The sequence below is a fragment of the Arachis hypogaea genome, chromosome 17 (assembly GCF_003086295.3).
Source record: "Arachis hypogaea cultivar Tifrunner chromosome 17, arahy.Tifrunner.gnm2.J5K5, whole genome shotgun sequence".
Lineage (NCBI taxonomy): Eukaryota > Viridiplantae > Streptophyta > Magnoliopsida > Fabales > Fabaceae > Arachis > Arachis hypogaea.
The window spans coordinates 107,612,586-107,633,462 of record NC_092052.1 but is presented as its reverse complement, the minus strand read 5'-3'; the positions used below and the strand labels follow the sequence as shown (position 1 = coordinate 107,633,462).

Genomic DNA, 20,877 nt, shown 5'->3' with positions numbered 1-20,877 from the left:
GTATAAAATATCCGCTCATCACCTCTCTCAAGCAATGGTGAGCAGCAGCCTCCTCATAAGTGCAAGGATCAGGATTTGAAGAGACGACCAAACAAAAAGACTTGTAATTAAAATTCAGCTTATCATATGAAAGATAGTTAGAAATTGGATATCTTTGGGTAGAAGGAGGTGCTAAACCTGTTGTGGCCAGCATACAATGATAGTCCTTTAAGTAGGAGGGTGGCTTGCGGTTTTTAATAGGTCTTGTTGATGCAATAGAAATGATGTCAGTAAAAATATTTGTGGCTAAATTCTGCTGAGATGCAGGGTGATATTGTGTTGTATTTAAATTCTCATGTGTTGTGTCTAATGAATGAGATCCAATATGATTTAATGAATGAGATGTATTATTTTCTAATGAATATGCTAAATTATTTTCTAATGAAATAGGAATGTCAGGGGAATTTGCAATTGAAGAATGCGGTGATGCAAGTGAGTGATAAGTGCAGTAAGTAAATCGATCCAAATCTTGAAATTGAAGATTATTAGTCTTGCAACCAGAACCAATGACTGAAGTGCAATTGGAATCATGCAATTTTGAAGAATGAGGCAAGTAGGGAAAATAATTTTCATAGAAGACAACATATCTTGAAGTAAAGATCTCCCTAGTGTTAAGATCAAGTGTAACCTTTTGTACCATCTTTAAAACCAAAAAATACACACTTCTTAGCTCTAGGATCCAATTTAGTTGTGACATGAGTGAGAGTAGTAGCATAAGCTAAGCATCCAAATGATTTCAAATTTTGTAAATTCGGCAAAGTTTGAAATAGAATCTGATAAGGACTGCAATGGTCTAATAAAATGCTTGGAACTCGGTTTATCAAATGAATTTCATGAGCTATGGCAAATTGTCAAAAAATTTTGGGTATATGAGACTGAAATAGCAATGCCCTTGCAACGCCAAGTATGTTTTGTTGTGGAGTTTTTACACAATAGGTGTGATAGACTATCCCACTCTTAGTGAAAAAATCTCTCAACAAAAACTCAGGTCCATTATTAGTTCTAATGCATTTTATTTGTGCATTAAACTGAACGTTAGCATATTGCACAAAATTTTGTAAAAGCATGGATGCTTCTGACTTTGTTTTCATGAAATAACCCCATGTGTATCTATTTTTGTCGTCTACCACTATTAAAAAATATTTGTGTCCAGAACTAGAAAGTGTGGATAGTGGTCCCCAAATGTCCATGTGTACAAGATCAAAATAATTCTCAAATTTACTAATACTATGAAAAAATGGTAATCTCTTTAGTTTAGCTAAATGACATGGGTCACAAGGTGTGACTTTGTTGTCTTTACATTTGATATAAGGAAAATCTTTCTGCAACATTGTAATTTTATTAAATGAAATATGTCCTAACCTTACATGCCATAGAAGTTCATTAGAAATAGAAACTACATCTAAATGCTTATTGTTCTGACCTAAACAAATTATTGGAAGAATGAAATGTTAATGCTGCAGATTTTGATGAATCACTATGTATTGTAGGATTGTTCATTGTATATAGTCAATCAGCACATTTAGCTACTCCAATCGTCCTCAATATAGCTTGATCCTGAATTTCACATGTTTCATCATCAATAAGCATTTTGCATTTTAAAAGTGTTGTAAGTTTCGACGCCGAAATCAATTTGAAATCAAAAGATGGAATGAAAAGAATATTTGTTAAAAATAGGTTCTTAGAGAACATGATGGTGCCTACAATGCTACTAGTTGTAAAGCTACCATCAGGTAAGTTAACAACTAAGGGCCTAACCCTTTGATAAGTTTTGAAATCAGTCAGATCAAACGAAACATGATCTGTGGCTCCAGTGTCTATGACCTAAAGAGCAGATTTTGGTCTAATCAGTGATAAATTTCTTGCACTAAATTGCAATAAATGAATTTTAGCTTGACCTGAAATAGGATTGGATGATTTCTAACCCTGGGTTGCACCATGAGAGTGTTGCTGAGCACATTGTTTTTTGAGAAGTGACATCAAGGCTTGCCTTTGGTTCACTGTTAACGCTACACTTGCAGTTTCACTCACTTCTTCTTGGTTCATAGCCAATTCATTACTATTGACTTCATCAATTTTTTACTCAGCAGTCATCATTTGATTGATATTGCCTTGTTGCCGCTGTCTTAAGTGTGGAGGAAATCCATGCTTTTTGTAGCATGTGTCCACAATATGTCCCATTTTCTCGCAGAAAGTGTACTGCATATTGGTGCCCCTACCCCTGCCTCTTCCATTTGTCTGACCACCTCTGTTTTCTTCTCTTCCTTGGCCTCTATTTCCTGAGCCATCTAAGTAGTTTATTCTTGCATTATTCAGTAAGATTTTGGAGTCAATCAAATCCAGATTGCCAAACTGCCTGTCTTGTTGAGCGAGCAAAGAAAATGTGGTGTTTATGTCAGGAATAGGGTTCATAAGCATGATTTTGGATTTTACATTCAAATATTGTTCGCCTCTTAGAAACCTCACTGTGTAACTCTCTTCTCTGTATGCTCTCATTTTAGCCAAGCCACACTTACAGTCCTTAGCACACACTACACAATTAGGAATTGGTCTGAATTCATTTAATTGCTCCCAAATTGCCTTCAACTTTGTAAAGTATGTTGTAATTGTCAATTCGCCTTGTCTCATTTGGTACATCTCTTCCTCTAACTCAGCCACTCGAAACTTATCCCCCTGATAATATCTATGTTCCAAATCTTTCCACAGATCAGAGGCAACTTTATTATTCCAAATCATACTTTTGGAAATTTCAGAACTCAAAGACAAATTAATCCACGAGACAATAAATGTATTGTATCTCTCCCATGCCTCAAATAATGCATCTGTTGGATCTGGCTTCTTTATTGAACCATCTATGAACTTCAATTTATTCTTTGATTTTAATGCTAACAACACTGATCTACTCCAGCTATGGTAATTATTTGCATTTAGAGTAATTGATATCAGAGGCAAACCAGGACTCTCACCAGGATGTATGAAGTAGGGACTTGAGGGATCTAAAATCGAACTTGAACCAACTTTGGAGATTTGAGCTTGTAATATGGACAATTGATTAAGCAAGCTTGCAATTTGATGCACATCCATGGATCCCAGTTGCGCTCCACTAGAAGATTGATTGAAATCCTCTGGACTTCCTTCAACCATCGAGAAATCGCTACTGTTGAATATCTCACTTGATTAGGAGAATTTCGAAGTAATTCCTCAACTAATTCAGCTTAATGACTTTGTTTCATCACAAATTCAAATCTTCCTCTCATGAAAAGGCTACGTGCCCTTTTGTTGACCATGCAAGAAAGATTGAATATTCTAAAGTTAATCCTCCCACTATTGTATAAAACTACTCCTCTCGCTTGCACTACACCTAAAAGACAAATTCAAGGTGATTATGTTTTGTCTAAAGGATCCCATACATTTGTCTACAACATCACCTCTTCATAATATTCTTTTTAGTTTTACAGTTCAAATAAGCAGCCTTGATAGTTTCTATGCCTTCATTAATAACAAAATCTAAAGAACTTAATGCATTGCAATGCAAGTAGAAAAAGAAAATCATCACAAAACCAAAAAACCAACCAACACTTCAACCTAGCCACAAAACAGCCAACTAGCAATAACTCATTGAAATCAACAAGCAACTCACAGCATTCTCATAAATAAATAAGCAACCATAAAACCTAATTTGACTAAGGTATCTATTTCACTCTACACTATATTTTATGCACAAAATTTAAGATTGATGACCAACGAACACATATAGATTATTAAGTTGTGCACATTTAGACATATGGATACATCTAATCTAACCATGTTACATGTTAATCAAATTTACAGCTTTCTTTTGGTTGTGGTATTCTATGTGGAAGGCTATGGCCAAAGGTAGTGCAAACTATCATGATTCTCACAAACAAAATATCATCACCCACATATAAGAACGAGAAACTTTTAATTGAAACATGATTTACTATACAATTCTTTTGAAATCAAAATAATATTTGTACATTTGCAGACTTCTCCGAAGGCATACTTTGGCAAATGACTTTATAAAGATTATTATGGAATCTTACCAGAAAGAACTTTTAAATTCACTTAAAATTTTCGTAGAAAAAGAAATAAGTCAAATAAAAATAAAATAGAATCTTAAAGGAGTAGGTTGTAAAAGTAGAAGTGGAGGGAGAAGGACAAAGATTAAAGTCGCTGGTGAAAAAGAGGGATAGAGAGGCGACAAAAACCAATAAAGTAGTGGATCCGAGTGTTGCAGCGGCGAGGATCAGAAATCGAGTGATGGTAAAGGAAGATGAACATAAAACAAATAACGGTGAGTGAAAGAAGCAAGAACCTAGCAGAGCAAAAGTCTCTTCTTTAAATTTGGAATTATATATATATATATATATATATATATATATATATATATTATAATAAATAAAGGGATCAATATCTAATTATTTTTTTTTAAATAAAAAATGGGATTTTTTTTAAATATTTTAATATTGATTAATAGTACTCTTATATAAAAGTCAAAGTAAAGAATTTATGGCTACAAAATTGTATGTGGTCATATAGCATGTCTAATTTAGTAATTTTAAAGGATAAATAGATTTTTAATCTTCTATTGTAAAAATAAATTCATCTCTCATGATTAAAAGATACAAAATTATTCTTCACTTATTACAAAATTATTCTTCTATCGCAAAGATAAATTAGTCTCGTGATATTGGAATCCTTCCACCCAATTGTTTGGACAAAAAGAATGAGCTAATGTTATTAGGATTGTCCATGTGTTTATAATGGTGCTGTTGCGAAAAGGTTTAAAAATAAATAAATAGGTATGGTAATAAAAGATGAAAGACTAATTTGTCTTTTATTCTTTTTTTTTTATAGGGGTGAGCACGGATAGCGGGTATCTAATTATTCGTCCGAATCCGAATCGAACTAATTAAATTGGTTTCGAAATTAATGGGTAATTGGGTCCGACTCGAACTAAACTAATGGTTCTCTCTAGTAATTGGTTCGGATAACAGTTCTTGGTTCGGATAACAGTTCTGAAAGTGTGGAACCCGAACCAATCCGTAAACTCGACCATGTATTAATTAAATAAAAAAGAAAAAATTAAAATATATTTATGCCTTTTAAAATATAAAAATTTAATGTATTTGATGTTTAATATATTTGAATTTTAATGTCTTTAGTGTTTAATATATGTAGATTTTAACGTGTTTAGTTTTTGATATATTTGGTGTTTAACATGTTTGAATTATTTCTATTGATTTTACATGTTTGAATTATTTTTTTATGAATTTCTATTTCATCGGGTACCCAATTTAACCCGAACCGAACTAATCTGTTCTTAATCAGTTTGATTTGGTTCGAATACATACATAAAAAAACATAAATCCAAACCAAACCGAACTAATTACAATTCAATTGATTCGATTCTAATTTTACCCTAAATCGAAACCAACCCGACCCGTACTTAAGCCTATTTTTTTTTAATTATATCATATTATCTTTAGCTTGAAATAATTACCTAATTTATTTTTTTTAAATGTCTATTGAAAGGTTTACTCAATATTAATATTCTATTTTTCAATAATATCACTGTTATTATCATTATTGAAAAAAATGGTTGGACTTTTATCTCTTCTTTGTAAGGTTTAAGTCTAATTTTTTAAATATTTTTTTGTATCTTTTGCTATTATCTTAATTAAATTTTTTGGGATAATAGAGAGTGAGAGAAAGCAGCCACAAAGTGAGAAAAAAGAGAAAAATAGAATTCTCATTTTTGTACATAGTAATATAATTTCAAACAGCATTTTCTCATTTGTTCACCGTTGATTGACCTAAAATTTGGAATGCAGGTTTATCTTATCTTGTTTTTTATGAACAGCATCTCTGATTTTGAGTATTTTTCATCTTGTTACTCATTTTGTAAGTTTTGGTACTTTGATGTGTTGGCTGGTTGTATGCACAATTTGTGCTTTATTTAAAACTCTCTTTTATCTTATATTTGATTATAATGGAGCTATTTTGTATTTGATTATAGTAGAGCTATTTTGTTGGGACGACTCGTGGTTTTTACCTTGTTACTTTAGTTAATATATCTACTTGTTCATAATTGCTGCCATATTATTTTGTGAGTGTTTTTATATTATTTTTGTGTCAGATATTTGTGTTATTTTTTCATACACAAGGTAGGATTCAAACTCCCAACATTTACTTAAGAGTTGACTATTCGACTAACCCAAGTTGATAGAATAAAGAGTTAGTATCTCAATTTTCAACCAATTTATGTTTCCTAATTTGACCCATAGATAACGGAGGAAGACCAATTAACCAACATGTTAATATTTATATTTCAGTATGACTAGGTATCATTTAAAAGTGATCCTTTATTCATCATTTTATTATAATAATTAAAAAAAATTGAAACAGATACATCTAAATAGATTTATTGTCTTTTTAAAATTAAATATATATCCAAAATACAAACTAAATAAAACTAAAATTTAAAATTTAAAATTTAAAATTTCTATTTCAGTTTTAGCATTTTTAATTATTAACAGATTATCATTTAAATACACATTCAAAAATTAAATTTAGTAAAATTGAAGATTTTAATTTTAAAATTCAAAAGATAAATCTTAAGGGTTTTAATTATTAACCCACACATCTTAAACTCCTAAAAGAGATCATATTTTGAACTAATATATTAGATATACTTTTATCGAATAAGATCTAAAAAACTTACCTTAATTATTTATTTTAATAATTTTAAAAATGTTAATAAAAAAATAAGAAATATTAGATGCATTTTTATCGAATAAGATATTAAAAAAATTAGTTTTATTTTTAACGTTTAAATTTAAATTTTAAATTTATGATTTTAGATGTGTTTTAAATATATTTTGTATATAAGTCAATAATTTTAGATGTGTAATAATTGAAAAATAACTAATTTTTACAAACATACATTTTAATAATTTTAAAAACGTTAATGTTCAAATAAGTAATGATAAAATCTAACAAATAATAAAAAAAATAAGAAATATTAGATGAATTTTTATCAAATAAGATATAAAAAATTAATTTTATATTTAACGTTTAAATTTAAATTTCTGATTTATGATTTTGGATGTGTTTTAGAAATATTTTATATATCACTTAATAATTTTAGATGTGTTACAATTGAAAATAAAAACGAATTTTTACGAACATACATTTTAATAATTTTAAAAACGTTAATATTCAAATAAGTAACGAAAAAATCTAACTATTAAAGAAAAGAAATATTAGATGAGCTTTTATCGAATAAGATATAAAAAATTAATTTTATTTTTAATGTTTAAATTTAAATTTTAGATTTATGATTTTGGATGTGTTTCAAAAATATTTTTTGTATAACTTAATAATTTTAGATGTGTTACAATTGAAAAAAAAATTTACGAACATATATTTTAATAATTTTAAAAGCGTTAATGTTCAAATAAGTAATGAAAAAATCTAACTAATAATAAAAAAAATTGTTGAAAACTATAAACTTTTATTAAATTTTTATTTGTTATCTTTTTTTTTCTCCCGAATACCTGCAATTGCTCCTTTATTTATCTTTTATTCGGTATAATTATTTTATATTGGTGATCTTCTCTAATCATTCTAGAGATAAAGCTTAAAAAAAATAAAAGAAAGAAAAATGAAAGTGAAGAAAAAGAAAAGAATATTGATACATAGACTGATAATTCATTTATTGTTTAATTTAAATATTGATATAATCTTATTAAAATTTCATTCTACAATAATGATGAATGAGTTTTGAGTTAACATGTATAGTCACTCGAATCAAATAGGAACAAAATAGTACGACTTATCTAATAATAATAATAATAATAATAATAATAATAATAAAATATTAAGTATAAAATAGTAAATTTACCTATAGGAATAATACTCTTCTATAAAAATTTTTGTGAAGAACGTGAGAGAAAAAGAAAAGAATGTACGAGAGAGGAGAACGTATAAAGAAAATAAAAAAAATAATAAAATAATTACTCTATAAAGTGAGTAGAAAGTTAAAGAAATTTTAATATTTAAAATTTAAATTAATTTTAATTATCAACATATTTAGTTATAAGATAAGAATATATTTTAATTAAAATTTAATTAAATAATATTATTTAAATTAAAAGATTGATTAATGACTGAATTTTAAAGTACGTATAATATTTTTCTTTATATATTTGGATTAAAAGAAAATCAATTAACTATAGAAGAAAAAAAATGTCAGCAGCTGGAGACAAACAAGCACTGTTTGAACAGCTAAAAGATGGTTAATTACAAATTAGAAGTTGGGGAATACATCCATGGAATATCCACTTGAATTGGATTATAGTTTAAAAAATCTAGTAACTAACGTAGAGGTGGAAAAGATGGAAAACGACGTCACAAGTAATTTTGATGGCGGAGAAGAATAATATTAGATAGTACATATACCCGTAAGTAATTTTCATGGTTGGGTTGAATTCATATACCCGCATGTACACCTTACATGAGTTTGTTAACAAAGAGTAAGTTCATAAAAAAATTTAAATTTATTTAAAAAAGAATAATAAATCAGTTTTAATATGTGAACAATTACTAATCTACCTTATTATCATAGGGCTGTGCTACGATGCTAAAAGATATTTTTTTTTAATAGGTACTAAAATGTGTTGGTAACATAAAAAAAAAAGATACGTATTTATATTGTTGGGACATGTGCTGATAAAACTCAGGTGAATGCAGGAAGTTATCAGAATGAAATAAAAGATAGTAAAATAAAAAACAATTATGCAATGGAGTTAGTAAATTGTGAATAATTAATGTTAATTTTGATAATAATTGGACTGATTTTTTTTATTGTATTTGAATCTTTTTTTAGCAACTTATACCAAACTGATAATGTGATCAATTTATCTATTTTTTCATATAATAATAATAATATACTTAAACAAAGAAAAATAGAGTTATGATATGGAGAAAGAGAAATAAACTTTTAATAATCATGGCATACTCTCATTCTTGCCACATGTAGCATATTAAGCAAAAAATCAAACCCAATAACATTTAATTAAATAACTTTGATTACCAATAAATTTATCTAAATTATTAAATAAAAGAGAAAAAATTCAATACCACTCACATAATATCAGATTCCATAATACATAAACGTCTTTATCATTTTTAATAATAAAAATAAATACATTTTATTCTCTAAATAAAATAAAAAAATTAATACAACTAAAATAAATTCTTTGTAATTATTTATTATTAAGACAAAAAATATAATACTAAACCTGAAAAATATAATACTTAATTTATTATTAATATAAAATAATTTAATATTAAACATGAAAAATTAAATATAAAAAGTATGAAAAATAATTTATACAGTAGCATAACATATTTATTATTATTTATTATTAATATAAAAAGTATATAATATATTATTTATCTTTTGTACAGTATATTTTTTTTTTGTATAAAGCATTGTATTTTAGTAATCAAAATCCACTATTACATCAAAAAGTTTATGTCCAAAAAAACACATTCAACTCAAATACATAATTATCACTAAGGCTTAGCACTATTTAATTATCATAAAAATTGGTCAACCATTCTCTACAAATTATCACTTCACTTTGACCACTTTCTGCTAGTTCTTATTTGTGTGTGTGCCAGCGACACAAACACATGTCTCTCTATACATGTCAACAACACATTTTAGCATCTGAACTCGCTCCACTCCAGAACAATGCCATGACCCGATCGAGAGCCTGAAATGCGGATTCCTTCAAAGAGAAAGAGAGAGTGTGTATTCCTGGCATCCCTCTTTTGTCGGGCGCACGAGACCATCTAGAAGCGGATTTTGTTCTATGAGATACGTCCTTTCGAATCTTACTCGAAATATGAACACACTGGTTCCAACGAATCAAGGATTGTTCTGATGACTGGTAGCGGTTAGAGCAGGAAGCATGGCAGGTTCAGCTCTACAACCCGCTTGGCGACTAGGTATGCTCTTTATAAGTTCTTCGCCTTGGAACATCACAGGGACGGATTGAACAGCAGCAGTTAGGGAAGGAAGTTCTGGACCCTGTACCTTACGGCTTGCGGAAGAGCTGTTAGATCATCAGACCCTTATGGAACTAGCTGATGCTTCTAGTTATGCACTGAAAAAAATGTCTTTCAGCACCATAGCATCGGCCATCATCGTATATGAATTATACAACAACAAACAACAACAACAAAAAAAAAGTTTTGTCCCACTAGATGAGATCGGCTACATGAATCAAACGACGTCATTAAGTTCTGTCATGTATCATGTTTATAAAGAGACCGTTTACATGTAGATCTCGTTTGACCACATCATAGATGGTATTCTTAGGTCTTCCTCTGCCTTTCACCCCTTATCCATCTTCCATCTCGTCCACCTTTCTGACTGGGGTTTTGTCGGTCTTCTTCTCACATGTCCAAATCATCTGAGACGCGATTCTATCATCTTTTCCACAATGGGTGCTATTCCAACTCTCTCCCTTATATCTTCGTTCCTTATTTTATCCAATCGCGTATGACCACTCATCCATCTCAACATCTTCATCTCTGCTACACTCAGCTTATATTCATGCTCCCCTTTAGCCGCCCAACGCTCCGTAACATAAAGCATAGCCGGTCTTATAGTAGTGCGATAGAATTTACCTTTAAGTTTTAAATGCACTTTTTTGTCGCATATAAAAGCAGATGCACTCCGCCATTTTGACCAACCTGCTTGGATCCTATGATTTTACATCCTGTTTAATCTCTCAATTATCCTGTATGATGCACCCCAATACTTAAAATTTTTAACTTTTCGTAGGATGTTTTCTCCAAACTTCACCTCTATATTAGGGTTTTTCCTTCTCAGATCGAACTTACATTCCATATATTCTGTCTTGCTACGGCTTATGCGCAGACCATACACTTCTAGAACTTCTCTCCATAAGTCCAACTTCTTATTTAGATCTTTCCTTGACTCTCCCATAAGGACGATATCATCGGTAAAAAGCATGTACCATGGCACAGGTTCTTGGATGTGCTCTGTGAGTACTTCCAAAACTAATGTGAAAAGGTACGAACTTAAAAATGATCCCTGATGTAATCCTATACCAATAGAAAATTCCTCTGTCACACCATCTTGAGTTTTCACACTAGTTGTAACCCCATCATACATGTCTTTAATTGCAAGAATATATGCAATCATTACTTTCCTCTTTTCTAAAACCTTCCATAAGACCTTCATTGGCACCCTATCGTACGCTTTTTCCAAATCAATAAACACCATATGTACATATCCCTTTTATTACTACGATACCTCTCCATCATCCTTATCGTACGCTTTTTCCAAATCAATAAACAACATATGTAGATCCCTTTTATTACTACGATACCTCTCCATCATCATTCTTAATATGTATATCGCTTCGGTGGTGAATCTGCCTGGCATAAATCCAAATTGGTTATCTGTTACTTGTGTCTCTTTTCTCAACTAAATAATTTAAAAACTAACACTATTTTTCTTACAATATATCTTTATCATGCAACTCAAGTACAAGCCAAAACACTTTACGCTAATAAAAATACTTTTACAAAATATACCGGTATAATACAGTTAAACTTCATAGAAAATATCATCAAATATAAAGCTATATAAATTTGCCTCAATCAAATTCTTAATTTCGTTCTTTATCTTTAGACCATAAAAGAAAATAATTTTGAGAAGAAAAAAACAATCGTTAACAGACTTGATTACTATCAAAATTGACCATATGACAGTAGAAAGGTATCACACTTGCAGCCTATTCTAATATGAATAAGGAGGGGATACTAAAAAAAGGCTAACAATGGTATGATTGGACAGATATGTAAGTTAAATTGAAGTTTAATTGCTGCTAAGCATAGCATCATGATTATGGAATTGATACGAACTAGAGGACTCTTCATTCACATTGCCATCACTGGTTGTGATAGAATTGGAATTAAGTCTATCCACAGTGGTCTTATCCAAAGTGATATTTTCAAAATCAGTTGCCGAGTTATTATAACTTGATCCACCCATAGATGTTGAACCAAAATCTGCCCGATTCAAAGGAGAGGGCAGCCACTTCATCCAATCCTTCCGCCTCCTCAACTTATCACCCTAGAATAAATTAGCATTGAAACTATTAAGTTAAGAGAGGAGAAGCTCAATTTAAACTTCAATACATTATGCAATATATAATGCAGTAGAAAGGTTACCTTCACTTCTATAATAGTAGATATTCTCAATGAATCTATAATCAACTCAACATTGCTTGTCAAACTTTTAACCTGGAAAAGCCGTACACATGGATTATATTATATATATTCACAAAGAAATGTTAGGTCAGTTAAAATTCAATAATTCAATAACTTACACGACGAAAGCTTGCAACCAATCTAATTGGAACAAAGCCCTGATCATCCATGTTAGAACGTAAAAACTCATCTTTCACTAAATTAGTATCACTGAGAAATAATAACAAACTGTTAAAAAGCTTTATTTTCAAATTATATAATACAAAACATGTAAAATTTACCTAAAATAATAATCAATTTGCTTGACTATTGCATTGACAAGAGAAGTTTCTGCAACAGGATAGAACATTGCAGCAGGAGGTCCATGGGTAAAGAATGGCATACCCCCAAATGGTTCAAATTGTAACGTTGGAAAATAACAATATTCTGAAAAGAAAAAACATTATTTGTTTTTGCTTTTCTGAGAATACAACTAATAGAATTAAAAAACCAACAAACTCAATAACCAACTAACCAGGAAAGCCAGCATGGTTTACAAACGGTGGTATAGGCTGAGGACCTGCAAATGAAGGGGTATTAGGTGGAAGCGGGCTCATTGCTCGTGTTGGAAACATCCTTGGCGGGTGTAACTGAGGATCTCTGGTATGTGCATAATTTTGGCGATCCTGATCACTCCGGCTGCCATAATTATGAAAAGAACCACCAGTACGTGGATGATGCCCAAAATTTACCCTGCGAGATGGACTCCTATGTTCAATCATTGGTGGCACGAAACTCCCAACCGAAGACCTTGCACCCCAGCTACTATTCCTGTAAGGATCTCTTGGAACAAGGGCTGCCACCCCTGCTACCCCATTAGGAAAGCTAGTTGGAGGCATCTGAATTACAGGAAAAGGGGGTGGTGGTGGTGGAGGAGGAGGAGCAGAGAAGCTCCTCATTGCTTGAACAGGGCCAGCACCATTGCCATTGCCATTGACATTGCCGCCTCCACGCTTTATTATTAGTCTTTGTCTACCAGCCCCACCATAAACTGATGCTGGATTAGGTCTTGCATTGCCAACTCCTTGCTTTCGAGGAGAGTGTAAAGCAACCGGACCCTGCCAAAGTCATGTATCATATTCTGTAGATATAACATCATCTTACAAATTTGTGGTTTTGTAGCACAATCACAAATCAACCCAACAAAAAATAAATGAATAAATACAATCATAATCATAAGGGATAACAAAGCCATCATCTTCTTTTTTTTTCCAACAATAAGCTTAAGTAGGGAAATCTAACCCGAGGAGTAGGTTGCGATCCATCAAAAGCAGTCTTGGAAGATGAGGCCTCAGGTGACAACTTAGTGGTAGGCTTGGTGGAATCTGACAAAGCGGGCCAAGAAACAGCGTCCATTACCTTCACAGCACAAGCATCTTCTACGCCGTTGGATTGCCTCCTCCACGCGGGTTTCTTAGGTCCACCCGCATTATTGCCCGCCTTATCAGCATCCAAGCTATCTACACTTGCTGCAGCCGCGGTGGCGCCATCGGAATTAGAACTTTCAACCAGCGGCGAGGGATCGGAGGATTGCAGCAGTTGGTCGGTTGCAGAGGAGGACGAGCAAGACGATGGCGACAGCAATTCGTGGACGGCGGCGGAGGGTGGCTCAACGTCGGGGCCGCGAACGACTTGAGCCCAAGGAGAAGGCAGGTTTTTTCGCGGGAAATTAAGGTTACTGGTGGGAACATTTGTGGTTGTGGCGGCAGCAACAATGGGAGAGTGGTGGTTAGAGGAAGAATCAGCCGCGCTGGTAACCATTGCTGATTGATCGGAATACAAAATCAAAATAAAATCGACAAAACAGTAATTTAAGGAAAAAGATAAAAGAGAAGGGGGCCAAAAATAAATGAAAGAATGAGTGAGGGTTTAAGTTGGGAGAATGGGGTTTGAGAAGGACGATTTTAATGATTGGAAAAAATGGCCATTATGCCTGCCTCGCTCGCCCTTCAGTCCCAAACACAAAACCTGCGATCCCTCACTCTCCTCTCTTTCTCCTTCACTATTAACATAAACCCCAATTAGTGTAGACTGTATACTGATTGTAGATCCTTTCTTGTGTATCTATGTATGACGAAAATCAGTTTTGGTTACTTCTTTTTTAGAAAAAAAATTAATTATTATTAATCATGTTCATAATTAATAAAAATATTTAAAAGTGCATATAACATTTTAATAAGTAAAATGAGATTCTTTTGTGTTAAACATTCAATAAATTAGAGAAAAACTAAAGTATATGATTTTTTTTTTCAGAATATTAAACATGTTTGTTATTAGTTATATTTGTTATTAACGAGTGTCAACAAAATGTTTTGATTTTGATTTTTTTACTTTTTAGTTCATCTATTTTAACTTTAAACTTACTCTCATGGATATAGTTGTAAAAATATTAAGTGAACACAAAAAAATTAATTAATATATATATGTAATGAAAAAGTATAGGTAAATAATAAAAATACTAAATAATGTGAACAATGAATATATTAAATGTTTAATTTATTAAGTGTGAATAATTATTTTAATATTAAGATTTAAGTAGACAATTTAAAATGTAGTATATTTTTATTTTATTAGACCATTTTTAGAGTTTATTATTCATATTATTTACAAAAAAACTATTTTCTATTTAACAAAGTCCGTATGTAATTTAATTTCTTTTTAATATATATTTTTGGAAGATGTTCCGTATTTCATGGTACAAATCTGAAATTTTTCTGTTCCAATCAATTTCACCATCAAGATTTAATGTAAAAAATGAAATCTGTCCTGATTTAGTGGAAGTAATCTGGTGTGGACAGCAACTAAAAGAGCTGCAAAGTGGTCAAGCAACCGTTTGACCCTTGCATCGGTGGATAATGTTCCAATATTTCCTTTTCGTCCCTGTGGCTATAATGCAACTTTATGTTGGCCTATAAAGGTGAGTGGAGCTGAGAATTTGTTGGACTATTCCATAAATATTTAGTCTATTATACCAAGATGAGCTTGTTATTTACTACTAATGTATGTCCCTGTTATGTACGGAATAATAAATAAAATTATATAAAAAAATTAAATAAAATATATAGTAATTATTATTATAAATATTTTATAAAGTTATATTTAAAATTAAATTTTTAAGATTTTTAATATTAAAATATTAAAAATAATTAATATTTGTCTTAATTTATTTGAGTTTGTTAAGTGATCTTCTCACTCGTCCGTTTAAACAACTATTAGAAGTTAGAATTTTGCTTTGTGTGTAGCAATTCATTAGCTAGTGCAGTGGTGGAGCTTGAAAAAAATTTGTGGAGGACCAAAAATCTTAATAAAAAATTATATAATAATATTTATATTAAAATAAAATTTATAAATATAATTATTTTATTTTTGAATATATTATTAATATGTAGAATTATATATGGTTAAAATTAACAAAAAATAATTCTGATTTTGATTAATAAAAAATTTTGTTTAGGTTAATAAGAAAATTTGATTTTAAATAAAAATTAATTTTAAAAAAAATCAATTTTTACATGAAAAAATAGTTTGTGTACATAAAAATCTATTTTTATTTAGAAAACTAATTCTTTTAATCTAAAAACTGATTTTTTTTAAAAAGTTAGATTTTTATTTAAATTATATAAAATCAATTATAACTTATAAATTATTTTTTAACATTTTAAAAAATTAATTTTATTTTTGATAATATTTATCTCTCAAAATTTCAAGATTAATTATTTTTATTATTACTTTTATTACAAATTAAATAATATAATACAAGAAAATAAAGTCTTAAATTTCTAATAAAATAAAAATATCAAAATTTATTAATGTAAACAGTATTATACTATAATGGCATTAAATTTGTAAAGTTGATTTAAAAATAAAATAATAACTTTTTATTAATAACTGATATTGTTACTAGTTATATTATAATTTTTATTATTCTAAAAATAAAATAATGCATGAAACTATATGAGAAGCTAAATATAATTTAGTGTTAATTCTATATTGATATTTAATTTGTAACATTGATTTAAAGATATGTCATTTGTTGTTGATTTAAAGATATGCTATTTGTTATGTCAAATAGGATAGGATAAAAAATTTGAAAAAATGTTGAAGATAGATATGAAACTCAGACATAAGTTGAAAGTATATCAATTTAATCAAATAAGCTAATTTTATTTTCTTTAAAGTATTATTACTAATATTTATACAAAAACTTTGGGTGGTCATGCCCCCTTGCCCACACAAAGCTCCGCCACCGGACTAGTAGTAAACCCTTAATAAATGGAGCATCAATACGTGATTAGATTTGATAAGAATACCAAATACGCATGTACCCGACCCGTCCATACCCGGTTGGGAAGCGTAATAACTTGACTCGAGTTAGGGCATATTTTGTTTAGGATAGAACATGATCGAGTTTAGGGTATACCCGTCCCAAATATATACATATAAACACTTTTTAGGAATTAGGATTTGCCTCATATCACAGATTCAGTGATTCACAATTTCAGTCCATACTCTATAGCTATGCAAGAGAAACCCAGTCATTCTCACTCAGAGTCTTCTTCTTCTCGGCTTCTTCACAAAAAATCTCATAGCTCTCGTCATCGTTGTTGCTGATCCTATCGTCACCTACCCCTTCATAGCTCCATCTTCCTTCATAGTTCATGTCGCCATCGCTGCTTATCCCATTGTTAAGCCCGTCGCCACCTTTCTCTTGCCGAGTCCCTTTTCTCTAGGTAAATTCTCCCCCTCCCTCCTCTCTCATTGTGAGTCTGTTAAGTTCTTCTCTTCTTCTTCTTCTTCTTCCACAGACTCATCACTTAGTCGCCATCGCTATGAGTCCAGGCATTGCCGTTGAGTTTCATCTGAGTCTGTCATTAAATAAAATAAATTTTTTATTCAAATTAGACCAGTTGAAAACAGGCATGCATGAGATCATTTTTTAATTTAAAATAAATTTTTGTGCTTTAACTTTAGATTTTTTTAAAAAATTTAGCAAGTTAATGGAATCAAATCATATTTCTATAACATATATAAGAATGTATATTACACATAAATAGAAAATGTTAGGTGTAACAAGGACAAATATATAAATTAAAGTAAAATTTAAAAAAATAAGAACCAATAAAATAGTGAAGGAAAGAAATATAAATAGAAGATAAACAAAATTATTAGACGGAAGAAAAATAATTTAATAAATTTTATGTGCATATAAAAGAGGAATAAAAAGAAGATATACAGTACCTTATTTAATTTAATAAGATTTATAAAAATAAACACATATAATAAGAGAATAAAAAAAAATAATAAAAAAAACTAAATATCTGAATTAATATCAGAATAAAAAGTAATAAAATAATAATAATCTATCATAATATTAATCTTTTAATATAATTAATTAATAACAATATAATTAGTCTACCATAATCTTAATCTTATCTTTTAATATAATTAATTCTAATTAAGTAATCAAATAAATTGAATATAAATATGTCTAATCTAATCATATAAAAAATAGTAGATTTTCTACAATTAGACATATTATATATATATATATATATATATATATATATATATATATATATATATATATATATATATATTGAAAATAAAATTTTACTTTAAAATGAGATTATTATTAATGACATATAAATATTAAAATTGTATTAATACATTAATTAAAATACATTATTAAAATAAAAAGTTACAAGAACTAAAATAACTGAAATTTATTAACTTTAATTAGTTAAATTAGTATAAAATAAAAAAGACATGATTAATCAGATTAAATAAATTAAAAAATATTACTGAACAAAGTAAATATTACAATAATTATATTACTAATTTAAAAAAAATAAATTCAATCCATTCAAATTTTTATTTAAAATAGATAATTAAAGATCACTAATAAATAAAAATAAATGAAATATAATAAAAAATAATTTTAGTAGTATAAATAATTATATTAAATTATTATATACAATTTTTACTTTTTACCTTATTATAATTTAAGTTAACATTAATGATAAAAGACTAATTTTAAATAGAATCAATTTGTTTTATAACATAATTAAAGTACAATTTATACTTTTTTATTTTGTGATTAATTAATATTTTTTAAACTTTTTATTAAGTCTTCTGTATTTTATGATTGATAAATTTTTTACAAAACACAAATTTAGGATAAATTATTATAATCATAATTTGTTAAGAAAATAAAAAAAATTTATAAAAAAATCAAATAAAAAATAAGAAATAGAGTAAAAATAAATTTATTTTAAACTAAAAATTTATCAACGAAATTCTAAATATTTGTCTCTTAAATTCCATTCTTCTAATAGTATTCATCTCCTTTGGTCGGAGGAGGAGATTACACATTTAGCCTAACTTTCATTTTTCCATGCTTTCCAACTCTAGTATTCTGACACCAATTGAATAAGATGAAACGCTAAGGACGATTTTAATTTCTCAATAGAACCGGCTTTATCACAAGGCACAAGTCTATACAAACTAATAAAATATAATCTCTCCGGTATAGCTGACTAATATAGTCATTTTAAAACTACATTATTGATTAAAATAATCATTTACTCCTTTACTAAAGGACAAAAGTTACAAGCATACCTGGTAGTGCTAAGAACATTGCTGTTCTATATAGTACATTAGAACAGATGATAATTTTCCTATACTTTTAATATATCTGTGCCGCTCTCTGTCGGTCCCACCATGCTACTGCTAAAGCCATCGTAATTTATGTCTTCCGGCTCAGTCCGCCACCGCCACGTTGCTGCTGAAAATCGTCATGATATGCACCTTCTTAGATTTGTGTTGTCCTCAGCTCGCCTATATCACGTCACTGCTGAAATGGGCATACTCAGCTTTGTTCTGTCCCTATTCTTCATCTATTGGTGAAGCCTCTCTCACTATTTTATTTTTGTTTTAATTTTAGCTTTATTTTTTATACACTTTTTATTAATTTTTCTTCAATTTAGCTTCGCTTCTTCATTTCTAAAATGTGCAATCTAAAATTGTCTTTTAGTTTTGTTGAAATTGTTTTTAGTCTCGCCATGTTATTGTTTATTTACTTCCATCTCACTCCCTCTGTCTCTCTTTAATTTGTTGCTGTATTGTGTAGTGTTGATGGTGTTAAAAGTGGTGGTAGTTTAGTAATGATTGTTGGGTTTTTTTCTCTTTTTTTGAGGTTCAAATTTAATTTTTTGGGATGTATTTTTACATTCTAATGTCTAATCTTAATTAGATTTTTTGGAGTCATTAAGAGGTAGAGAGTGTAGCCACCAAAGAAAGAAAAAAGAGGGAAAACAGAATTTTCGTTTTTATGCAAAGTAGTATATTTCAAATGGCAGTTTTTCATTCGTTCACTGTTGGATTGGCTTAAAATTTGAACTGCATATTCCTCTCATCTTGTTCTTCATTTTGGTTGGTGGAGATGTTGATTGGAAGTTTGCAGTGGGGAAAATTGGTTTCGCAAGAGAGAAAATAGGTTTCCCGATTTTACACAGAACAGCAATTTTTGAATGACTGTTTCTCATTCTTTCACCGTTGGATCGATGCAAAATTTGGATTGCAGGTTTTTCACATCTTGTTCTTCATTCTGAATGGTGAAGATTTTAATTGGAAGTCTGCAGTGGGAGAAATAGGCTTCGAACAGCAGCTTTATTTTTGGGTATATTTTATCTTTTTGCTTCTCATTTGTAAGCTTTGGTGCTTTGATGTTTTGGTTGGTTATATGCACGTTTTTGTGCTTTGTTTGAGACTCTCTTGTACCTCATTTGATTATAGTGGAGCTATTTTATTGGTCTGGATGACCCGTGGTTTTTACCTCTTACATTGAGGGGGTTTTCCACGTTAAAATCTCGGTGTGTTCTTGTTATTGCCTTACTTGCTATATTTGCTTGTTCATAGTTGCTGCCATATTGCGTTGGATATTTGTGTTATTTCCGCTGTTAGGCTCTTTCATACTGGCATCAGAACTTGTTGGTATTTTTCTGGGCTTGTGATTCTATGAACAATGGAAGCTAATACTAATAGTAGTAGGATGATCACTCTTAATGGTCCTAATTATGATTTGTGGAAGTCAAAAATGGAAGATTTGCTTTATGTCAAAAATTTTCATCAACCAGTTTTTGGTACAAAGAAGCCTAATGATAAATCTGATGATGATTGGACTTTGTTGCATAGACAAGTTTGTGGATATATTTGGCAGTGGGTTGACAATAATGTATTGAACCATATTATTGGGGAGACACATGCTCGGACCCTTTGGATTAAACTTGAATAGTTGTATGCTCGGAAAAATGGGAATAACAAGATGTTTTTTTATCAAGCAGTTGTTGGCTTTGAAATATACAGATGGGACATCAATGACAGATCACTTAAATAACTTCCAAGGAATAATAAATCAGTTATCTTCCATGGGTATCAAGTTTGATGAATAGGTTCAAGGAT

The 20,877-nt window shown here is 29.8% G+C and overlaps 2 protein-coding genes across 2 annotated transcripts; both read right to left on the bottom strand.

Annotated features, from left to right (window-relative positions):
* Positions 1-2,118: 2,118 nt before the first annotated feature.
* Positions 2,119-3,183, bottom strand: LOC140180674 (uncharacterized). The gene has a single exon (XM_072221944.1). It carries the CDS (start codon positions 3,181-3,183, stop codon positions 2,119-2,121), a length of 1,065 nt encoding a protein of 354 aa, XP_072078045.1.
* Positions 3,184-11,732: 8,549 nt separating this feature from the next.
* On the bottom strand, positions 11,733-14,457 carry LOC112766202 (la-related protein 1C). The gene is made up of 6 exons (XM_025812092.3): positions 13,660-14,457; positions 12,893-13,475; positions 12,660-12,804; positions 12,498-12,588; positions 12,340-12,411; positions 11,733-12,241 (listed from the first exon to the last, which is right to left on the bottom strand). Exons 1-6 carry the CDS (start codon positions 14,176-14,178, stop codon positions 11,984-11,986), a joined length of 1,668 nt encoding a protein of 555 aa, XP_025667877.1. The 5' UTR covers positions 14,179-14,457; the 3' UTR covers positions 11,733-11,983.
* Positions 14,458-20,877: the final 6,420 nt, after the last annotated feature.